Here is a 21530-nt window from a genome sequence, read left to right as displayed (position 1 = left end):
TTTTGGTAGTGTGGCCTAAATTTCATTGAATGCAGAAAGCCAGCTTAACGAAGTTCTATTTATATCTTAATAGAGCTACCCACTGCTGTAGATTTGACTGTCTATATTATTAATAGGATTTGACCTAAGACTAAAGCCTAGGTTGTGCTGAGAACCACTAACTTCTGTTACTGTTAAACTTCGGGGTAGATCATCTTTCTGGTCTGAAGTCATATGATACATTTTCAGAAAAACTGCTGAAGCGATAGGCATGTTTTGCATTTCTTTCCATAGATCTATGATTTTAACTTGTGATATGCCTGAGTTTTTTCCCAAGGTCAAAGCTGACTTTTGATGGGAACAACTCAGGCTGTGTCCTGTGAAGTTTGAGATTGACATTAGGGGAGTGCTGCCAGCTCTGAGGAAATGCTCAGCTGAGCTTTCTGTGTCTTGTCTCTGAAGCACATAAGGTCTACATAGATCTAGAAGTGTGCCATAGTCGTGCCTATTTTAGAAAGCAGCAAACAGCATGAGCTGCAAATTTAAGTTGGCAGAAGAAGCCTGGTTGTTAAGCTAAAGCTGTCAGAAACTGCCACAATGTTGGTTGGATGCTCGATTTACCTGTCTTTACCTCTTTACATTGTCCTGCTAAGAATTAGAAAGATGGAGCTTTACAGAGCCTTTCTAAATACAAGGGTAAATAGTGTTTTTGGAAATACATAGAAATCCTGTATATTGGAGGCAGTCCCATTTTCCATCCTAGTCATTTTGCTATCATACATGTGCTTTGTATGGTCAGTATTTATTTATTTATTTGAGTGATGAATGCTTTCAGTATAGCTGTTGGCACTGTGGGCATCAAAAAGTGCAAATATTTCAGTTCTGAATTTCGTCTTCAATTCTAGTTACTTGCATAAACTATTTACGAGACACTGCCTAAGTTATGGGTCAAATTCAGTTGCTAAACCAGCTAATCATCTCCTACTTCTCTGTATAAGTGGTTGTTTTCACTCATATGTCCTAATACTGAGTTGCTTGCAGAAGTGTGTTCTTTCCTGACAATAAAAGGTATTGAACCTATCCCCTCTCCTGATAGTCCATTTCTGTGCTAGTTCCAGTGCACGCTTAGAAATGCTGTACTGGTTTATGGTTTTGTAAAAAAAAAAAAATAGTTTTCTTTTTTCTCTAATTGAACATGTTTTCCCTAAATGAACCTATGAATCTATTTTAAGGATTTGCTCATCCATTGTTTCTTAGAGAGACCTTAGCAGTGGGTAAGCAACAAACCTTGACATTTTAAAGGAAGATTCCTGCCTTTAGCTTGCCTTGTGGCTCTGTGCTGTGGATCTGGAAGGCAGTCTTTTGTGCTGGAAGACAAAAGACTGAAATTCAGATAGCCCCTGTGAATTTTCTAGGGAAATCATTTTAACTGTGCTGTGGAAAAAAAATATTATGTGGGCATTATTTCCATTGCTTTGACAGGATGGTACCATGAAGAATTAACACTTACTAAAGAACCAGATTGGTCACAGGCTACCTGGCATTCCACCTTGGCAGCTCTGGAGCAGTGGGGAGGGAGCGCTTTGGGTGGGCAGTAGGAGCTGCACATCCACAAAGCCATTGTACTGACCCATCAACAAATCACACTGTGTTCCACTCCTCCTGTCTCTAGGCTGCTTCCAGCATGGCTCTTGAATCTCACTGTCAGTGTTAAAATCTCTTTTTATCAATTTATTTCAACTTTTTATCACATACTTCTTTGTAAGCATCCTGAAGTGGTATGGCTTAGAGAAAGCAAAAACGCAGTAAATGACTGGAAATATTTTAAATACAAATAATGTCATTATTGCAATAATTGCTGTTATATTAATATTCCCTGTATTTTTTTTAACTGTAGTTTATATAGTTTGTGAACTTTTGAGAGGATATGTCTCTGGGTAAAATGTACTATTTTTAATCCCAAACTAAAAGATAACATCTTTAGGAAAATTTTACCATGTTTTGCAGTAATACCTTCCTTTTTTGGTAGGATGTATCACATTTATGTTCTCTGATGTCAGGGTTTCTTTTTGGTAGAGTTTCATTATGGTATGTTGGTGTTCATATTTTTGTAAATATATTTAGCTTTCTAATAGTATTTTTTTGTCAACTGACTGCAAAGCTCTCACAAGAGAAGGGGATTTACTTGTGCACGCAGAACTGAGAAGAGTTTATGACTGGTATTGGGTAGGATTAGTCAAGAGAAGAAGAATCTGAAATACCAAAGTCTGAATTAAATGTTCCTTCTGTTAGGTCACTCTTACTTTACATGGGTAAGACTTAATACATTTTGGGTTATTTTTGGCATTGGCATGAGTGGCTGACATTTGTCTGTAGATGTAGAAAGGAAAGTTAAAGGTTAATTTGTTTGCCATCTTTCCATAAATTTTGAAAATAATATCTGGTCCTTAGCCTGTCCAGTGGCTCAAGGAGGGAGGGAAGTGTTGGGCTTGAGAAAACCAATTGCAACAAAGGCAGTTTCCTGCTGCCAATTCCGTGCCCCTGGCAGCCTAAATATTCCAGCCCTTGCTTTCTGTTTCTCTCTGGATCATATCCATGAGGAGATTTCATTTCAAAAAGAAACCAAGATTGCAGTAGATGTCACCCATCAGATAAAACTGCTCTTGTAAAATACTTCTTTAAAAATCCCTAGAACCTAACCCTGGAGTTTTTATTTATTTATTTGTTTATTTATTTTTACGTGGTAGGAAGAGGCAGCATGTGCTGGCACCCAAGCTGTGAACATGCAGCCCCACCAAGGAATCTGTGCAGCCCACAGTGACGCCTGTCCCTGCAGACCCCTGCCAGCAGCTGTCACTGTCACTTGCCAGTCCTTTAAAGCTCTTTAAGGGTGGCATAACGTGGCAAAGAGATAACGTGCAGCTTTTTCCTCTGGAGGCAGGCTTTAGTTAGTATTTCCCCAAAGGCCATTGTTACGGATAAGTGCAGCAAAGTGGAAAAGCTCTGGGTTTCCCTCTGCTCACCCAACTCCCTTTCTCAGCTGGGTAGGGAAGCTGGGGTTTGAGGCAACTTTCCAATTTTTCAATTTCTGCAGCTTTCATCAGTTACAATCACATGGATTCACATGGATTTGTGATCTGTTCCAAGTCACACTGATAGCACATGTCAGCCTTTGTATCCCCCAGTGACCTAAACACTGAGCTGCTGGGGTGAACACTATTTAATTTCTGAGGGCTGGTACTGAGTCAAGCTTCTTTACTCAATACATTTGTCTAGATAAAGGGAGCCTGCTCCAAGCCACACATGGCACTCCTCTTCAAAAGACATTGAGACAACTAAGTCCATCTTAAAGAAATCTGACCAAAGTGCACCATGTTGATTGTGTCCTATTGCTCTGTTTGGAAGCATCAGATTGTTGTGTTCTTTGTCAGCAGGTTTTGATCATTTCATCATTGCAGAAGAGTGCCACTGCTGGTATAACTTAATTGTTGGGGGAAAAGCATGTGCATAATGAGGAGCATTCCAAGGAGAGGTGGAGCAGACAGGCCACGTTGGGGGTGTGTGCTGGGGACCAGCACAGGGTGGTTATGAAAAACTGTTGCTGAACACAATCCTTCCAGCTTCTTTGTTGTTAGAAGCCTTTTGATGACATTTAGTCTTTGTCCCAGAGGTGTCTCACAGTGGGTTGTGCTTGTACCCATTGTGCAATGGCCATTGCAGTCTCAGTGAGGAGTGGCTCTTTACCCACCGTCAGGTCAGATGAGCCTGCTGTACAGAAAAACAGACAGGTGCTTCTTTGCAGGAATTCCTCAATGTCACACAACATGATCCTTTAACTGGATTTGCAAGCACAGAAGCACCATTTCAAAAGCTGTATTTTTAAAAGTGCTCTCTGCAGTTTTGATTTTACGTTACAGTTTAGGAAGTTCATGAGGGTTATTTGCAGAGCTGTTGACATGACCCTGCTGTTGAAGCAACAGCCAGCCCTGCAGTGCCTGTAGGAAAGGCTTGTCATGGTGCCATGCCTAACCCAGATCAACAAGGTAAGGCACTGGCAAACTAAATGTGCCTTAATCGTGCCCAGAGTCTCAAGAAACCAGAAGTGCTAATGCAAGGAATGCTGACTTATCAAAGGGCTGCAGCTACATGCAAGAGGATTATTTTTACTGATACATGCTTAGGGTTCGTCAGGCTGATAAGGCTCTGCAACATCTCTTGGGAATGCACAGAAAGGTTCAGTAGACTTCATTTTGTTCCTTCAGTTTGAAATGTGCAGTGTTCATCTCTACAGCTTGGAATTCCTCATTTGTACTGCTCATCATAATGTTTTAAAAATGTTTCTAAAAGTGATTCCTTAAAGGTTGTTGAGATAAATAATCTTCAGTTTCAAGACTAGCTGTACAGTCATGTCTAATCCCATTGAAGCATAAGGAGCTATGTATTTATATAAGAAATAAAAACTTCATTCTGTAGTTATTAAAATCTTCTCTTACCTTAGAATTAAAATTTTGAAGAATATTTTTTGAAAAAGTTTGATTCAAATAAGAATATTTCTATTTCAGATTTTAATACCATTACTCAGAGACCCATTATAATCATAGTTTGGTCAGCTTTTTTATGCAGACATAGAGATTAATCTGTTATTCCTTAAAGTTAAACCCCCAGAGCCCCTTCATTTATGAGTTACTGTGCTGCAGATTGTTAATGGAATATATTATACTGGAAGTTTTAGCTGCATCTGTCTTGTGTAGTTTAATGCAAATAAACTGTAGATAAAATAGATGTTAGATGTTTATTTGTGATAATAGCTCTGTTTTTTCAGCTTGAGGAAACTGGACGTGAAGTTAAGAGTAAGTACACTTAAAAGGAAGCAAGAAAACAGGTTTTGATTATGATTTAAAGTAAAATAAGCAAATATGTTAAAAATAAAATGATTAAAGATTGCTGTAGGTTGCTGCAGTGGTACATTAACATACTAAACTATTTAGAGTGTGACACATTTTCCACATCAGAATTAAACAAATAGCAGCTTAATACATTAAGTCATTTCAGTGACATCTGCTGTCAGTTGCCTACGGGCTGGAAAATGAAGTATTATACCAAAAGATAGACAGATGGATCCAGCAGCTCAGGATTTGCTCCAAGTGATGGAGGGCTTGGGGCCAGTTCTGGATCCCTTGGTACCAGCTGTGTTGGTGAGATGCTTTTGGCCCCTGCCTTGGTTTGGTACAAGATGCTCAGCTGTGGACACTGTCACTGCTGTCCTGTTCCCTCACCACAGCCATAAAATCAGTGAGTGGAACAAAGAGGCTGTTTCTGCTGGTTCCAAGAAGAATATCACTTGCTGTGGGAGTATTTTTTCTCTTCTTTTCTCCTGAATATTTTTTCTGTGGGGCTACACTGGTGAGTGGAACTGCCCTGTCAGCTCTTTTCAACACCCTGGGAAAGTCACATCAGACCAAAACTCATGTGATTGGTGTTCTTTCTCCAAAGCTTAGGTGTTGTAGTATATGTCTAGGATTTAAAATAAATAAATACATATATTTTGTGTTTTTTAAAAAATACTGTAGTATCATCAATTTACTAGAGGGTATATATGCAGAAACCAAAACCTTATGTGTATCCTTGAGATCTATAAATTAGGCCATGTACATGCACAAGAACATTAAGGGAAAAATCTCAAGCAGTGGCTTCCAAAATCCTAAGTTGGAATGGAAATTGGAGCCTCTTTTTCACCATTTGCCTTTTGTTTATGTTGTTCATACTGGAAAGGGATGAGAAGATTTTCTAGAATGTTAAAAACTTTTAACTTTTCCCTGCAACTATGACAACTAGAGCCAAATTAATCTAATGAAAAACTAAAGAACAGATTGCTGCACAGTCACATATCTCTGAGGGATGGTACTTAATTTAAAACAACAAGTGTTTCAAGGCTGTGATAGAACTTCGAGGCTTAACAATACTTCTTATATTGCAGTCAAAACTCCCAGAGCTCCCATATGGAAGAGTCAGCCAAAATTCACAGTGCAGCCAGATTAGCAGTGTTAATCACATTGCCTGTTCTTTACATGGCAAGGAACCTGGGCAGGGTGTGGAGGCTGGAAACTGGACACCTGTGATCCTGGGGATATATGTTAGGTGGGGTTGGTATTTTTTGTCTCAACAAAATCTCTACTTCTAAGGCAAGATGCAACGTCAAATGTGTAACTTTGTAAGATGCCTTCGTTTCTTTGTATGTCTGTGCATAGATTTAAAAACTGTTTGTTACTTCTGCTGTGAATTTTTGGTGGTGGGATCACCAAGGTCACTGTGTATCTAATATTTGATTTGTAGGGTCAGTCCTTGGGTTAGGCTGCTGCAAATCTGCATATTTGTTGTGAGTGATAACACTGTGGGACAATAAATTCATGGATTCAACATTCATATCTAAAAGAAAGCCATTTATTTAGCCATTTAAATATGAGTATAATATTAGTTTCTAGTATTTTAGAATCTAGTGGTCTAAAGCTACATGTTCAGATAAGAAATGTTGACAGCTCCCTCAGGGCATTCTTCTTTACGGAAGATCCAGATCAAGAGTTTTGGTTTGTTATTTATTATGATACATGATACTATGATGGAAGGTGACTGTGTTAAAAAACCTGGATGGGTAAGATGCTGTGAGTTAAAGTTGTTCAGCAGCCCTGAACACTGAGTCAGCTTTTAAATTATACAGAATACAGGTTTGGAAGGCTAATTTTAATCACCCTGCCTTAAATTTGTGTTCTCACTCACCTGTGATGGTGTTGATGTTAGGGAGGGGTTTTAGAGAACCCTGCTTTGCTGTCATGCCGGGTCCTGGCACTGGGAAGAGGTGGAGCAGGGCTGTGGACAGGCTGCCTGGATGGGCAGAGGCTGGAGGTACCAGGAGGCTCTGCAGGAGCCTTTGGGGGGCTGAGGGAGAACATCCATGTCTTCATGTCCCACTGCTGGGCTGGAGAGAGCCTGCACCCAGGCTCTGCTCAGAGGTGTGTGGCAAAAGGACAGGACTCAACCTCATGGCAGATTGCAACATGGCAAGTTCTGATTAGGTACAAGAGGAAACAAAATTCCCAAGAAGATTGTAATGTGCTGGAGCAGGGAAGGTGTCAGCCTTACATCATTGGAGGGTTGAGATTTGGATGGGATGAGGCCCTGGGCAATCTGATCTAGTGCTGAGGAGGAGGCTGGACCAAATGACCTCCAGAGGTGCCTTCCAACCTAAATTATTCTGGTTCTAAATATAGCGTGTGGGAGTGCTAAACTTGACTTTGGCATGATTAAAATTACATTTAAAGTTAAAGCAGGACAGCAAGACAATGCTTATGAGACTCTTGTGCAGTGCTTTGAAAAAACACAGGTTCACATCCATTTCCAGTGGAACCTCACTTATTCTGAAGCAAACTGTTATACCAGAATTACATGGTGTTTTTAAAACCACAGCTATGCCTGAGTGTGTGTGTGGTGCTTATGTGTGCTTTGTAAGAGGTCAGATTTATTTCTGCAGGTCACAAACTGAACAGCTGAATGGATTCAAGGCTCCCAACTCCCATTCTGTGACAGATAATTAAAAGATCTAATCTCTTGTACAGCTGACCTGAGAATAAATTTCTAATAGTCTGTGGATTTGCAGCACAGCAGAGTATACACCTTCTCATTATAATTTAATATGTTGTTAGTACAGCTAGGCCAGTTTTGAGATAGTGTCTTGATTTAAAGTTGAATCTTGGGACCAGTATTTTCTTTTTGAGTGAATGTAAAAAACACAAGAAATTTCTAGATAGGAGAGGTATAATCTCAGTAGTATAAAACTGTCTGTAAAACAATAGCAAAACGTAATGTGAAAAAGGAGCTTTTATTTAAAGATAGAGCAATTTCAAGTTTAAAAAAGGAAACTCATTACATTATTATTATTGCATTTTCTAATTATATCCATATCTAATCATACAACTAATAAATGATTGATATATGCCAAAGATGAGGTTTAGCATATAAGTATTAAGGCTTTTGAGTCAGTCTGAGTGTGTTTGAAAGGTTTTGGATCAGTGCTTTAAATAAAAATTAATGAAATCTTACTATGTGAGTAGAATAATAAACTTTAAAGTGATTGTCATAATTCTATCTTTGTACAAATGTAATCTCACTGGTTGAAAAGAGAATGTTCAAAATGAAAGGAAAATTCCATCTTGGTGGATTTCAGAGTGATAATGATGAGTTTATTTTCTGTCCTTTTCCAGTTTCTGGTCATTATTAACAGATCAAATATGGAAGTGGGAAATTGGGAGCATCTCTGGGGACTGTAGTGCTGTAGAGTTGGACACTTCGCCTGCCTGTCTGGAGAACAAAGAGATGACTTCCAGCAATTTTGCTTTACCCTTACCTGATGCTAAATGGAACTCACAGCTGAAATTAAGCTAATCAATTTGTAAATAAGTGTTGATTACACCTGTGAGGATATAACCACCCTAGCAGACTGTCAGTAATGGGCCTGAAGGCAGGAATGAGGTGGCAGATTTCACCTGCAATTTGGAAGTTAAATAGAGGTTGAAAAAAAGCAAATTGTGAAGTGCAGCAGAAAATATTCTTGAACTAGAGGTGCAGGGATTCTACTGCTTTCTCAAGAGCCATACTGAATATCCTTGTGTTAGTGGTGTATTTCTAAATCAAGATAATTCTGTTGCTGTGTGTATAAAAAACCTCCTTGACAATATCTTGACAAAAGAATATCAAAAAATCCTATATTTTTAGACAACAACTGTAGAATGACACAGTATTCTTTTTTTTCTATATGCTTTGGGGCACCTTTTATTATTTTGGCTAAGAGGAAAAATTGACCGAAGGTATTCCTTGCAAAATTACATTTTCTCAAGAAAATAATATGAAGAAAGGCCTATTTTGTGTGAATAGCAGGGCCCAAGATCAGGCAGAGATCTCCTGCTATTTTTCCACTCTAGAGACCTTGTTGTTCTCCTAGTATTGAAAATAGTAGTTGGTGGGTTTTGCTTTTTCCCTGGTCCTTTCCTTTCCTCAGTACCACATCTGTGTTGGCCAGCAGTTCCCAGGGATTTGTGTGCGGGGATTTTCTATTGTTTTACCAACCTTCCCCTAAAAGAGGCAGCTTTGTTCTTTTTTCTTTGTTTTTCTTCTTCTTCTTCCTTTGTTTTTCACTTAGTCCATAAAGTTTTGATATGAGTCTACATTAAAGATACAGTCTGCACTTTTATTTAGTATTTCATTGTATCCTGAACTTGCATAATCAGCATTGGAAGCAAGATGTTACATTTTGAAAACAACCAGAATTTCTTCTTCCAGTGCCTAATTTTAAAGCTAGAGATTAAAGATGTTTAATTTTTATTATGCAATACCACACATTGTTAATTTTTGCCCAAGAGAAATGCTTAAACCATTAGATATTGTATCTTTGCTTTGAGTAAAATACATTTGCACATTGTTTCATATACTGTGTTCTCACTGAGTGATTTTGTTTGGGAGTTACTAACTCCTCTGATAAAATTTGCATTGCTATTGACAGTAGCATTTCAGGAAACTCTAGCAAAACAGTGGAAGGCTGAAGTGTTACCTGATCTCTCTATTTGTATAAAGGTCATGTTTACATAGAGGGAAGAACTGAAAACTTGTTCCTTTGAAGATTACAGCTGCCATTGGAAAAGATGCCATGTTAGTCTTACTCATAGTGCTCTGGAAATATGAAGGTGCCTAAAAACTCTTGTTTTTATCAACTCAGTGGTGCAATGCAAGGCATTAAAACCTGTGTGCCCTGGGCACTAGCAGGGTGTCAGACAGGGAACCTGTAACATGATGGGGTTACAACATAAGTGGAAGTCATTGCTCTGTGCCAGACTGAAATTCAGACCAGAGTTTTCAACACCATTTCAGCTCAGCGTTGGAAGAGGGACTAAAACTGAGATAGCAGAATTTCTAATGCTTAGTAGTGATACAGCAAATGTTACTAAGAGAGTCACTTAAAGAGTTGGGACTGATTTGTGATTGACAGTATGAAAAATGTTGTCAGGATGACTGAGCCTGGAAGCTAGGTCAAATTAAGAATTTCTGCAAGTCATGGTGACTAATTCAAAGTTCTCTGCTTTCGGCACCTAAGGTGCCATTGGTTGGGTGAACTAGTTGGTTGTCAGTAGAAAGAAGAGTTTCCACAAGATGTCACATTTTTGGCAGCCCCAGTGGCAGTTATAGCTAAAATTATTACAGAGGTAAGGATTGGATTGCACTAAGGAGTTGTTCCTAGTTCTCTGCTTATTTAACACATTAGCCCTTACTTTGTCCTTTGCTTAGCTCTAATGTGTGAAACTGTATTGCTGAAATAATTCAGTTGTATCATATAATTTTTCATACTCTGAGGAACCCATCAGTCTTTTCATGGAGTTGTATATCGTGTTTTGAATATGAAATTAATACTCACTGCATCCAGCTTGATCATTTTAACTTTATTAGATTATATTTTTCTTAGGTTCATCACTCTGTGCTACAGTCACGTCTGTATTTTAAGAGAGCACCTCAAAAGCAGAATAACTTCTTGAAATTCAGGCCTGCTTCTACAGGAACATTATAAAAATGAAGAAGTTTTAAAGTCCAGATAATGATAGTGATGCCTTGAGAAGGCTGACCTAGAACACAGGCTAGACAGAATTAAGAATAAAGTAGTTATTTATTAAAAGGTCTTAAAGGATACACCTTGGGCAGTACAAGAGCCTGGCTTGGGCTACACCCAAGATGGACCTAAAAATGGTCACAAAAGGGACAACTGGTCACGAGGTGTTACATTTTTGTAAGTTTTGGTCCATCTGCCTATTGGGGTTCATTGTCCAGTTACAGCTTCAGATGATGAAGTCCCATCCTTCTTTTCTCTCTTCAGTCCATCCTTGTTTATGCTTTTGGGCCTGAAATTTTTAACAATTGTCCTTGGTATCAAGCTAGAAAAGGAATTGTTTTGTCTACCTACTCTGTGAAGAGAGCTCACTAACACTTCATATGAAGCTCAAAACTACACACCTAGGCAGCACAGAATATGAAAAACATGAAAGCTAAAACTTATGGCATCAATAGTTCTTAGCAGAGCAGAAAAACAAGTCCTACAGGAGAGAATGTTGACTTCATTCCTTACAAAGCAGAATTGTCCTTTAATTCATTGAGAGCAGAGCTGTCACTCCAAATGATAGAGAGAAGTGGGATGTGATAGAAAGGGTATTTACCATCTGAGTCATCATTTACTTTAGGAGTATTTGGACTGGGAGGAGATTTATCTTTGTTCATCTTCTGTTTTGGAAATAGAATCTGGAAATGCGCTGTGGTTGATTTGATCATTTGTTCTTTCTCTGAGTTGAATTGAACTAAAGTTGGGCTTCTCTTTAATTCAAACTGTTATTCTTCTGTGATGCTCTGGGAGTAGAACAGTGCCAGAGTGTGTTCTGATGTTCCTTTGGTAAGCAGTGGGGTGAACAGAGCTCCCAGGTGTCACAGCTCTGGGAAGCAGTGAGGGAGACTCACTCCCTCCAGCAATGTGGTGGAAGGAATGTTTGAAGAAAATGTGCCCAAGAGAGGGGAGATGTCCAGAAGAAGGATTGAAGTTGGGAAAAGGAGATGTTAAGGGCAGTAGGGGAGGAGCATTTTTGGGAAAATAGAGCTAAATTAGAAGTAAATGGACCCAGTTGCGAGTAGATTGGCTCTTGGGTATTGTCATGCTCTGGATGAGCCCAGCACCTCACGGCCACAGCTTGTCCTCTGTTCTTAAACTGTGTGTGGGTTTGGTGGGGCTGCATGTGCTCCTGGGGCTCCTTGCTGGCTGTGTGTGGACACACAGCACCCCGTGGTCCCCAGATCTGGCTACGCAGAATTTGTCCTGCTTCTACATGAAGCCAGCTGCCCGAAAAGCAGCCCTCGGAGCGAAGGCCAAACCTGTATGGAAGTGACCATGCGGTGCGGGGTGGTGTGAGGGAGCCTGGGCTGTTTACAGTGGGAGGACTGTGAGTGCAAAAAGCCAGGCAGTCAGCAAGGAGGGGATGTGCTAGAAGGTGCTGTGGCACGAGCTGGGTCCTTGAACAGCCGTGTCCATGATGGCCCAGCAGCCCAAGTCTCGCTTCGGCAGCATGTGGGTCAAGGGACAGCATCCTGCGTCACTGCCGTCTTAGTAGGCTGTTATTAAAGACTGGAATTGGTAGGATTATTGGCAATTGGAGCAGCTTGCAGCCAGATGAAACTCCTGGTTTCATTGCCTTTGTGAGGAGGAGGAGTGACCTACATCTGCCCAGGGGGCTGTGGAGCTCCACATTGCAGTGACTTGCTAAGCTTTTCTTGGTTAGGGACAGAGCTAAAGGCTTCTCTGGAGACAGAGGAAAATAAAAGGTTCTGGGTGTTCACCAGGCCTTGGCTACAATTTTAGATTAATTGTATGTTTTGTGTAGAGTGTGAGGAATTAACTGGATTGTGAGGCTGGATGGGGAATAGTGTGCTTCAGGATCTCCTGACCACGCTACTGTTCACTTGACACAATAAAGATACTTAGTGTTTCAACCCTGTTGAAATCAGGGGAGAGAGGTTACCGTGGAATTTGGCATTGGATTTTCAACTGTCCTTCACTAAACTGCATTTCTGTACATTACCTGGCAAAAATGCTGTACAATACCTTTCTTTTTATAAATAAGACATGATTTTATCAGGTGATGTTGCTGCTTCCCCTTCTGTCTGTAAAAGGCAAATATAAAGCTTCAGAGCAAAATATTCATTTTTAACTAAAACTCATTTGCTGTCTGAATGAGGTGGGGATTTGCAAATTAAGCAACTCAAAACTTGGTCTAAAGGCATGTTGTATAGGTACCTCAGAAATGTTCCTGTTGGTAATAGAACTGTTAGTGGCAGAACTGTGCAAGAATTAGCACTGTAGCTGAAGGTTCTGGGGTCGTGTTTGTGTGAATGTAACACATTTCTGCTATGAATGTGGTGTTGAGAGATAATAGATTGCAGAAATTGTGTAGCTTGAATGTGAAAAGGGAGGCAACATGCTGGTTTGTATGATCAAACAGATGAAGCAGAATTAGATTTGTATGGGTGTAATTGAATCTAGGAAGAAATTCTTACACTGTGACAAGTTCACCAAAGATAACTAATTGACATTGTGTGAGGTAGTGTGACTTTACACCAGAACTTCAGTAACATCAATATCTGTGTACATTTGAGTTAACTCTATGACTGCGGTAAAACAAGAGGTAATCACTTTCTAATGCCAAATTAAGCAGAGCAAATAAAAGCAGGAGTTCAGTTTTATATTTCAAAGTTGTTATTTTAGACATTTTTTATTCTGTGGACTACAACATAAAAAGGAAAGATCCTTTGCAAAGGTCGCTATTATTTGTAATCTTTTTAGAAACATATTTCATATAGTGTTAGTGGAAAGTTAGTAAATTATATTAATTAATGATTGGAGGTGATGTATTGTGGCTTGGCTAGCAAAATGAATCATTACTTTCTATATTATCTTGCTTTTGCTTTTTGGTGTTGCTGTAAGAAACAGGCATCATTGTTGTTATTGCTCTGTTTGTACCAGAGAATGGAAAGACAAATGAGCCGTGGAAATTCCTTCTACACTGTTTTTCCCCAGTTGCAAACATTTGCTCATTTCCAAGCCGGGGAATGTGCTTGTCCTGCTCGCCCATTTAGGGTACAGATGGAGCAGATGTCAGTGTGAAGAGTGATGCAGAGCAGGGGTGCACCCAGCAGGTGCTACAGACCCAGGGCAGGAAATAGCACCACGGTGACAGGTTCTGGTATTGGGTCATGACTCTCAAAAAAGAATGCCCTGAAGATGAGGGGAATGGCAGGAATATGGTTTGGGTAACTGGTGGAGGTGCTAGAAGTTACCATCAGGCAGCCAGGGAGGTGCAGAACAGTAATAGATGTAGAGTCCAGTGATTTTCTTGAAGTTACTTCTTAAGATTTTGGAGCTGCTTACGGTGGAACTGAGCAATAAAGAATATCCATTAATTTAGACACACTCCAATAAAAAAAAAATCTGCTTTGTTTCTTGGTATTAAAGTAAGTTCTGAGAAATAATTGCATTTCAGATGGAAATTGTAACCTTGGGCAAGCAGGGAAAAGGCTGAACTTTCTGGTTGTGATGAGCCAACTGCTAAGATCAAAAGTCGACAGAATTCAGAAATGAATGCTGATGAAAGTCTTTGACCCAGATCAATAATGGTTTTACTGGTGGACTTCACTGGGAACAGGGTTAAGTGTAAGAGCATCACATTTCCAATGATGGCTTCTTTTTTACTTTCAAAACAGAACTCCACTTTGTTGACAAATTCCTCAGTGATCATCAACCAAAATGAATGTATTTAAGTAGGATTTGGATCTGACCTGCTGCTTTGCAGCTACATCCCTTCACAGAGAATGGGATTTGGAAAGCAGGCAGAAAAATGTTCTCTGGCATGGTCACTGTGGGCTGAAGGCAAGGATTAAAATGCTGGGAGTTGTGCATGTGTGCGCAGGACAGAGTGCTGCAGACGAGGATGTGTCTGAAATCCCCACTCCCCTTTGGGACAGATCTCTTCAGGGCTTTTCACTTGGGATTTGCAGTCCAGTTCCTAAATATGATTTTCAGTGTTTCTCGTTTGCAAACGTGAGCAGAGCTATCAATGCAAACACCAGGGTTGGATTTACAGCTGCTTGAGCCTCTAAGGAAGAGGGATTTGTACCCATGGCTCCCTACTGGATCTATTGGTGTAAAACTCACCTTGCCACTTGTTCAGGTGGCCCCTATCTGAAGATGATAGTCAGCTTTTTTTTGCACAGGGAGTTCTCTGCATGGCCATCTCTAAACTGTCCTGGTCATGCCATCACTGTAGCTGTGAGGTGTGTGGAAAGGCATCCCTGGCTTGTGGGATGAGTGTATCCAATAAATGTGACAAAGATTCAGAAAGGTCTCTGTGGTCACAGAATTGTTGTTTCTTGGCAAACAAGGAAGGTAACTCTTCAGATGGAAACTGCTCAGATCTGCTGGGCGTGACTCGGAGTAAAGCTCTCGGTACCCACACTCAGGGAGGACACAAGCTACAAACAAGCACACATCACTGTTTCCACTCCATGTGGAAGCCAAAGGTGCTTTCCCACAGTCAGCTGTGGTCAGCTGGGAAATGGGAAGTGAAAAATCAGCTTACCCTGCCTTTGGATGTTTTGAGGAGGGGTTTCCAGCCTTGCAGCTTTGGACTTCCATGTGTGGCATTTCAGGCATATGAGTTCTTTTAGACATAGACCCTGACCTCTCAACTCTAAAAATGTCCCATTTTGGGAGGGATGATGGGGGTGGGGTTTGTGCAGTTAAAATTAAATTTTTTTTATTTTTTTTTTTTTGGTACAAAGCCTTCAAAGTTAAATTTATTGTTTCTAATTAAAACACATGAGAGGTTGAATCTTTTTTTCTAGATAGCACCCAACCCACATCATCATTTAAAATTTTTGTATGATAGGTGGCTGTTGATTGCAGAATTATGGCAATGTCTGTGTAATTTATCAGAAGAGAGCAATGCAGTGAAGATTCTTTATGTCTGTCTAATTCTTTAGGTAATACTTCTGTTTTCTCTCTATTTAAGCACTTGAAATTTCCATTGATTAAAAATCCAGACATATTAAACAATAATTTTATATACAAAACAATGATAAATTAAAATTTAGTAATCTTTTTCCCTTTTTGTGTGCACGTAGCATCAGCCCACACAGAAGAATCCTCTCTTAAAAACCTCCATGTATTCATTTAGTCCCAAAAGAAATACCCAAAAATTATCTTGGCATCTTTGCAGTTCCTGTCATCTTTCTTGCACCACTCATGATCCCCTAAATGCCAAATTCACATTGTAGTTTAAATCCTCCTGTATTCAAAGGTATAAATGAGTTTTTCTAACCCTCATGCCTACCACGTGCAATTTTTGGCCACACCAAATGGCTTTTTATTGCCTCGTTCTGCTTCTTTGATTTCCCTCCCATAAAATGCTGGGCTTGGATTCTAGTTTATTCCTGGGCAGTTCTTGTTACAGTACCTTTTCTGTTGCAGCCAGGATGCCTTCCCTTAATACAATACATCCCATTATCCTAGCTCACCACTGAGTATACAGTTTCTCTCTTGCTTTCTGAAGTCCTTTCTGTGAAAAGTCCTTTGTAGTCCCTTTGAGAAACTAATACCTTTTGTTAATTGCATGCCTTATCCTTATTACATGCCAGGTTTTCTCTGAGCTAAATTGTAGCCTATGACCTCTACTTCAGCAGATCTTGCTTTATCTGATGTCTGCTCCATTTTACTGGCAATCCCTATGAGTTTCCTAAGGTCAGCAGAGTCCCTGTGTGGCAGGTTCATTCCTCAAGGTGTGTGACCTGCTGTGGCTCTTGTTGTCTCTCTGCTGCTAACCAGACCCCTGTCCCTTTATCCTCTGACCTGGGTCACTTTGCATTCTGGACCTGCTCTCACTTTATTATGGGACAATGTTTGTTTCTTTCAGTTCTCTAAGTATTTTCTTGCACCCTATGTTTAGGTTTGATATGCCACTGTTTCCCACTGTAAAATCTCTGCTAAAGGCTTTGTAGGGTTTATGTTTGATTTCTGATCATTATTTTGGGAGCACAGTTTTCTGAAGAATATTAGATGGTGCTTTCATTCTGCTTGGTGGAGCACAAATGCCAGATTTGGTCTAGATCTAGGTCTGCCATAGAAAGGTCCCCCTTGGAAAATGGAGCTGGGAGTGGGAGAAGTTCTGCTTTCTCTCATGCAACTTGCTGGCCAGCAGTCAAGGGCTGTCATCATGGATTTCAGGGCTGAAGGAAGCTCTTTATTCCCAAGAGATAGCAAGGAGCAGAGCAGGACTCATGACCCAGTTACCTCTGGAGCAAACACAGCTGCTTGCTCTCTGTCAGAGCTCAGAGGGGATCCTCAGCCTGATTTTTCCTGCTTTATAAATATGCAGGATTCACAGAACCACAGAGTGGTTTAGGTTGGAAGGGGCCTCTGAGGTTCATCTAGTCCAAGCTCCCTGCTGAAGCAGGTTCTTTACTTCTTTTCCTTCTTCTTGAACAAGAGCCCACTGTCTCTGACCTGCTTGTATGTGTTTTGATTAAAGATGACCATTCACATGGCTCATTGCTGTGCAGTTAATGAGAAGTGTTCTCTCATGCATGGACTTGAGGATGGAGGTGTTTGAGAGCCAGAAGTTTAAACTCAGGCTGTTTCTGAGCAGGACAGGTTTTGGTGGCATGCAACAGGTCACTGAGGGCAGAGTTGGGTGGTTTTGCGAGCCCATTTCCAGCAGAAATGGGATTCATGCAAGAGAGGCTGGGCAGAAAGTTGGAAAGCATGAGTTTAGTTGTAGAGGCACCATTTACCAAACTCATTTACCCTTTTCCTGCTCATTTTCACTTCTGCCATGGGTTTGTCCTTTTTTGTTTCTGTCATGAATGCATGGGGACAAGGGCCATTCTGCAGTGGTTCCAACTTTGGGCACAGCTGTTAGGAATACAGCAGTTCAATTAATAAATTGTGATAATTAGAAGGAAACATCTATTACTTAATTTTATTTTTGTCTTAGTGATAAAATATGACAGAAATCTGTATCATTATATATAGAGGTGTATTTAATTTTATTGTATTTTTCATATGATAGAATATCTCAGATTGGAAAGGACACACAAGGATCCTCCAAGTTCCAAATCCTAGCCCTGCACAGCACCATCTCCGAGAGTCACACTGTGTGCCCCAGAGCATTGTCCAAACACTTCTTGAGCTCTGTTGGGGTGGTGCTGTGACCCTTTCCCTGGGGACCCTGTTCCAGTGCCCAGCCACTCTGGGTGATGACTCTTTCCTGATATCCAGCCTACACCTCCCCTGACACAGCTTCAGGCCATTCCTTGGCTTCCTGTAGTGACAGGATCATCACAGAGAAGAGAAGAGAACAGTGCTTCTCTTCATCTGTGATCATATTATCCCCAGTAGAATATCCAAATTATCACTAACCTGGATCAAGACAACCAAAAGCAAAAATAACATGAAGCAGCACTGCAACCAGATTTAGCAACTTAGAAGAAAATGCATCTTAAAATGTACTGAGAAAATCTGAGTAATATGATCTCTTGTGCTTTCCAGCATTTTCAAAGTAAAATTCATTAATTAGAGATTATTTGTGAAAAGTTAATATCTTATTCTATATTGAGGCTGGACTCTATACTCCCCATTTGCTATTAGACAGACACATAAGTGGTTGGGTAGAAACTTGATGAGCAACTTAAAGTCCAAGGACAAAGTTTTATAAACTCTTAAAGGCTTCTGTGTTGGAAGAGACCCCATGGGGATTGTTGAGTCCAACTCCTGACACCACACAGGGCAACCTAAAATGTAAGCCAATATGCCAGTCAAACAGGTACATAACTGTTGTATAAAGCAAAGTCCCTGAATCTCATGTAGCATTATAACTCTGAATTTTTTTTTTTAAAGAAATCTTAGTTAGAAAATAATTGCATATTTTATAGTGGAGAACAAACTCTAAATTCTTTGACATCTAATAAAATAATTGTTTCAAAACATTTTCAGAGACAGACTGTGGAAAAATCTCAAAATGGGCCTAGTGAAGTGCTGTGAAGAACAGGACTGGGTTTAGACTATGTACTGTCACCTTCCTAGAGTCATAGAATCCTATTGGAATATCTCAAAATGGAAGGGACCCACAAGGATCATCAAGTCTAACTCCTTGTTCCTTGCAGGAATTACCTAAAATTGAACTATAACCAGTCCAGTAACTATTGACATTCCCTGTAGCTTACACTGGGGAAGAGGGCAGTGAGTACAGGAGAGAAGTGTGAGCTCATTAGGAACGGGTCTGAAATATTTTTAAAATGTCCTTTATAACTCATGGTACCACCGGTTATAAAGATTTTGCAGCCAACTAATCCATTTCTGAGTGGCCTGAATTCATTGCTGTCTGGTTGCTGTTTGCAAAGATGTTGGTGATGGCAGTGACCTGAGTAATGTAACCTTGGAAAAAGCAAACCTGAAACAGGTTTGGGCAAGACCACTGCTGTGGCTACCAGGACTTCACTGGAGATTTTAAGAGGAGCCAAGCCTCCTGTCCTTTTCTGTAGCAAGGGCAGTGTGCTGTTATTACTGTTAAAACAATGGAGTTACAGGAGTTTGGTCTGTGTTGATTTGAGAAATCAGGTTAAAGCTACATGGTTTTCTGGATCATTTCTCTGATGTCCCACCTGTGCTGCTGCCACTGCTGTCCCTTGTCACACTCCCTGGAGTCAGCCCATCATGCTAATGAAGTGCAATGGCCTCGTGCTCTGTGCCTCTGAAGACCATGAGTGGTGATGGAGCTTCTCAGAAACACCACGAAAACCCTCTGAGCTCCTCGAGTGTGATTTCTCCTTTGCTGTAGCCAAGTGCTGAGACTGCAGGGGAGGCTCAGGGATCACACCTCAAATTGTAAATACAAATCAGGGCACTGTGTGACTGCATTATGATCATACAGTGTTAAAGTGCAAGTTATCAAGTGTTTAGCCTTGGAAGCCTGGCAAGCAGAGGGAAAGGCTGTGTTAGAGTAAAAGCCCTTTCACTTTTCCTGCCTATTAATTTACGTGCCTTCAGAGTGTTGCCATTTAGCAAAGTGCCTTTTGTGTTTCTGCCAAGCTGAAGTAGCTGCTGGGAAAAACTAAGTAGGCCAAATCCTGCAAATATCTGGAGAAATCAGCCAGGGTGGCTGATGCTGATCCAGAAGAGTGTGAGGATGGATTTGGTTTCATGCAGGCAGCACAACAATATTGAACAAAATGAAAAGCTGACATAAGAGTTTCATGTCAAGAGGCAGTTGCTGCAAGATAATGCATATAGAAGATTTTTTTTTAAATTGAGCAGTTCATAGATTTGATTCAGTGTATAGAACCTGTGATCTTCAGATCTTTGCTCTGGGTCTCAGGCCATGTCAGCTGAGGGCTATTTAAAGGTATAGACTATGTCTGGCATGGCCCAGGGCAGTGGTGTACTCACCATATACATTTCTGAAGTCAGAGTCCTTATAGAAATGCTCATTCTGTTCCCATGCAGTGCTTTAAATAGCTCAACACATCACTGTTATTCCAGTGGTACACATTCCAACTCCATATGAGCAGTCAGGGGAGAGATTTTTGGCTGCCAGGTATCGCACGGTGAGAGCATCTCAGTGCTTACATCATCTCCTTCTGACATCAGTGCTGTGCCCTCCTGCACCAGGGGGAAAGGACCTCTGTGTCTGGGGGATGTCTAGAGGGGTTTCCCTGCTACCTCAGCCTGTACTTCTCATTTACGACAAGGAGCTTGCAGGTTTTAGTTCTTTTAGCCTCTCTCCCCAGGTGCCCAGCACCACCCTGGAGCGGCTGTGCTCTCCCCTGATGCAAAGACAGCCCTTGCTGGCACGTCCCGCATCCGATCGCCCCGGGACCCTGCCGGTGCTGCCACCCCCATGGACGTGACAATATTTCGGCTTCTGTAGCTCGCTATTTTTACTTGGCGGTGACGGCGAGCTTGGCTCTGCTCCCGCCTGTGCGTGGGAGCTGCAGGAGTCATCTGAGCCTGGCTGTGCTGGGGTCGGCTGTGGCAGCCTCGCCTCGGATCCCCCTGCCCACCGCAGCCCTGCTCCTGGCAATTAGAGCAGGAATGCCCGAGGATACAGGTACGCTGTGATGACTCCACATTTTGGTCAGCCTAGTCCTGAAATGACTTGTTTTTCATCTGCGGCTGTGGTAACTAAATCATTGATGCTGTCATGGGGATGGATAACAGCTCTGTGTTTATGTGGAAACACAGCAGAGTGGGGAAAGATGGTTAAACATTTCTTGTAAATTATGCTTTGTGTTCTTTTAATTATATGAATGATGATTTGGAAAGGATAATGACTCTGTTAGTTAGCTGACAGCTCAGTTTGAAAACTTTCCTCATTTTTTTTAAATTTAAATTGACTTTAGAGTTCATATTAGACTATAATGGAGAAAAAAGCCCCTATTTCTTTTTTGCAGAATATCTTGGAGTGTTGTTTCTATATCCCATCTCATTGCAATCTAGCCAAACCTGTACAAAAATAGCCTTTACAATGCTACAGTAGCAGTTACTCAAACTCAGCAGAGATTTTTATGAACTTTGTTTGAATTCAGTAAATATTTTATTACAATAACGAGGGCGGGAGGTTAGCTTGTGCTAGGTTTGTTTATGCGATGTGAATTTAGCACAGAGCATACGGTGAGATTTGAAGCTCTTGTGTGAACACTTGAGCTGTGTTGCACCTCTCGTGCATGGTTTATTCACATCCTGCTGGAAAACACCTCTCTTTTGCCTCTGCTCCCATAAACTCTGTAATTGGTGTTGAAAGCAGAGGTGACCTCAGTTGTTCTGTGCACCCTGTATCAGCTGTGGGTTTCTGTTTTGATGATGAGGAGTAGGAAGTGCTGGAAGAGGCATGCCTTGGAAAGGCACTGTAGTAGAAGCAGGTATACATTTC

General features: G+C 40.8%; 1 protein-coding gene across 13 annotated transcripts in view; it reads left to right on the top strand.

The window, feature by feature from the left end:
* The window catches only part of ABLIM2 (actin binding LIM protein family member 2), a 129112-nt gene that overhangs the window by 7943 nt on the left and 99639 nt on the right, over window positions 1–21530 (top strand). For 2 of the 13 annotated variants that reach the window (XM_015625240.1, XM_015625236.1), the window contains exon 1: window positions 20678–20708. The exons of the other annotated variants lie outside the window; for them this stretch is intronic. In XM_015625240.1, coding sequence (XP_015480726.1) covers window positions 20693–20708 — 16 coding nt within the window. In that variant the 5' untranslated portion in view covers window positions 20678–20692. Of the gene's footprint in view, window positions 1–20677; window positions 20709–21530 lie in introns of those variants that run through there. 13 annotated transcript variants of the gene reach the window in all.

This window comes from Parus major, chromosome 4, assembly GCF_001522545.3.
Source record: "Parus major isolate Abel chromosome 4, Parus_major1.1, whole genome shotgun sequence".
Lineage (NCBI taxonomy): Eukaryota > Metazoa > Chordata > Aves > Passeriformes > Paridae > Parus > Parus major.
This window is presented reverse-complemented; position numbering and strand designations above follow the sequence as displayed.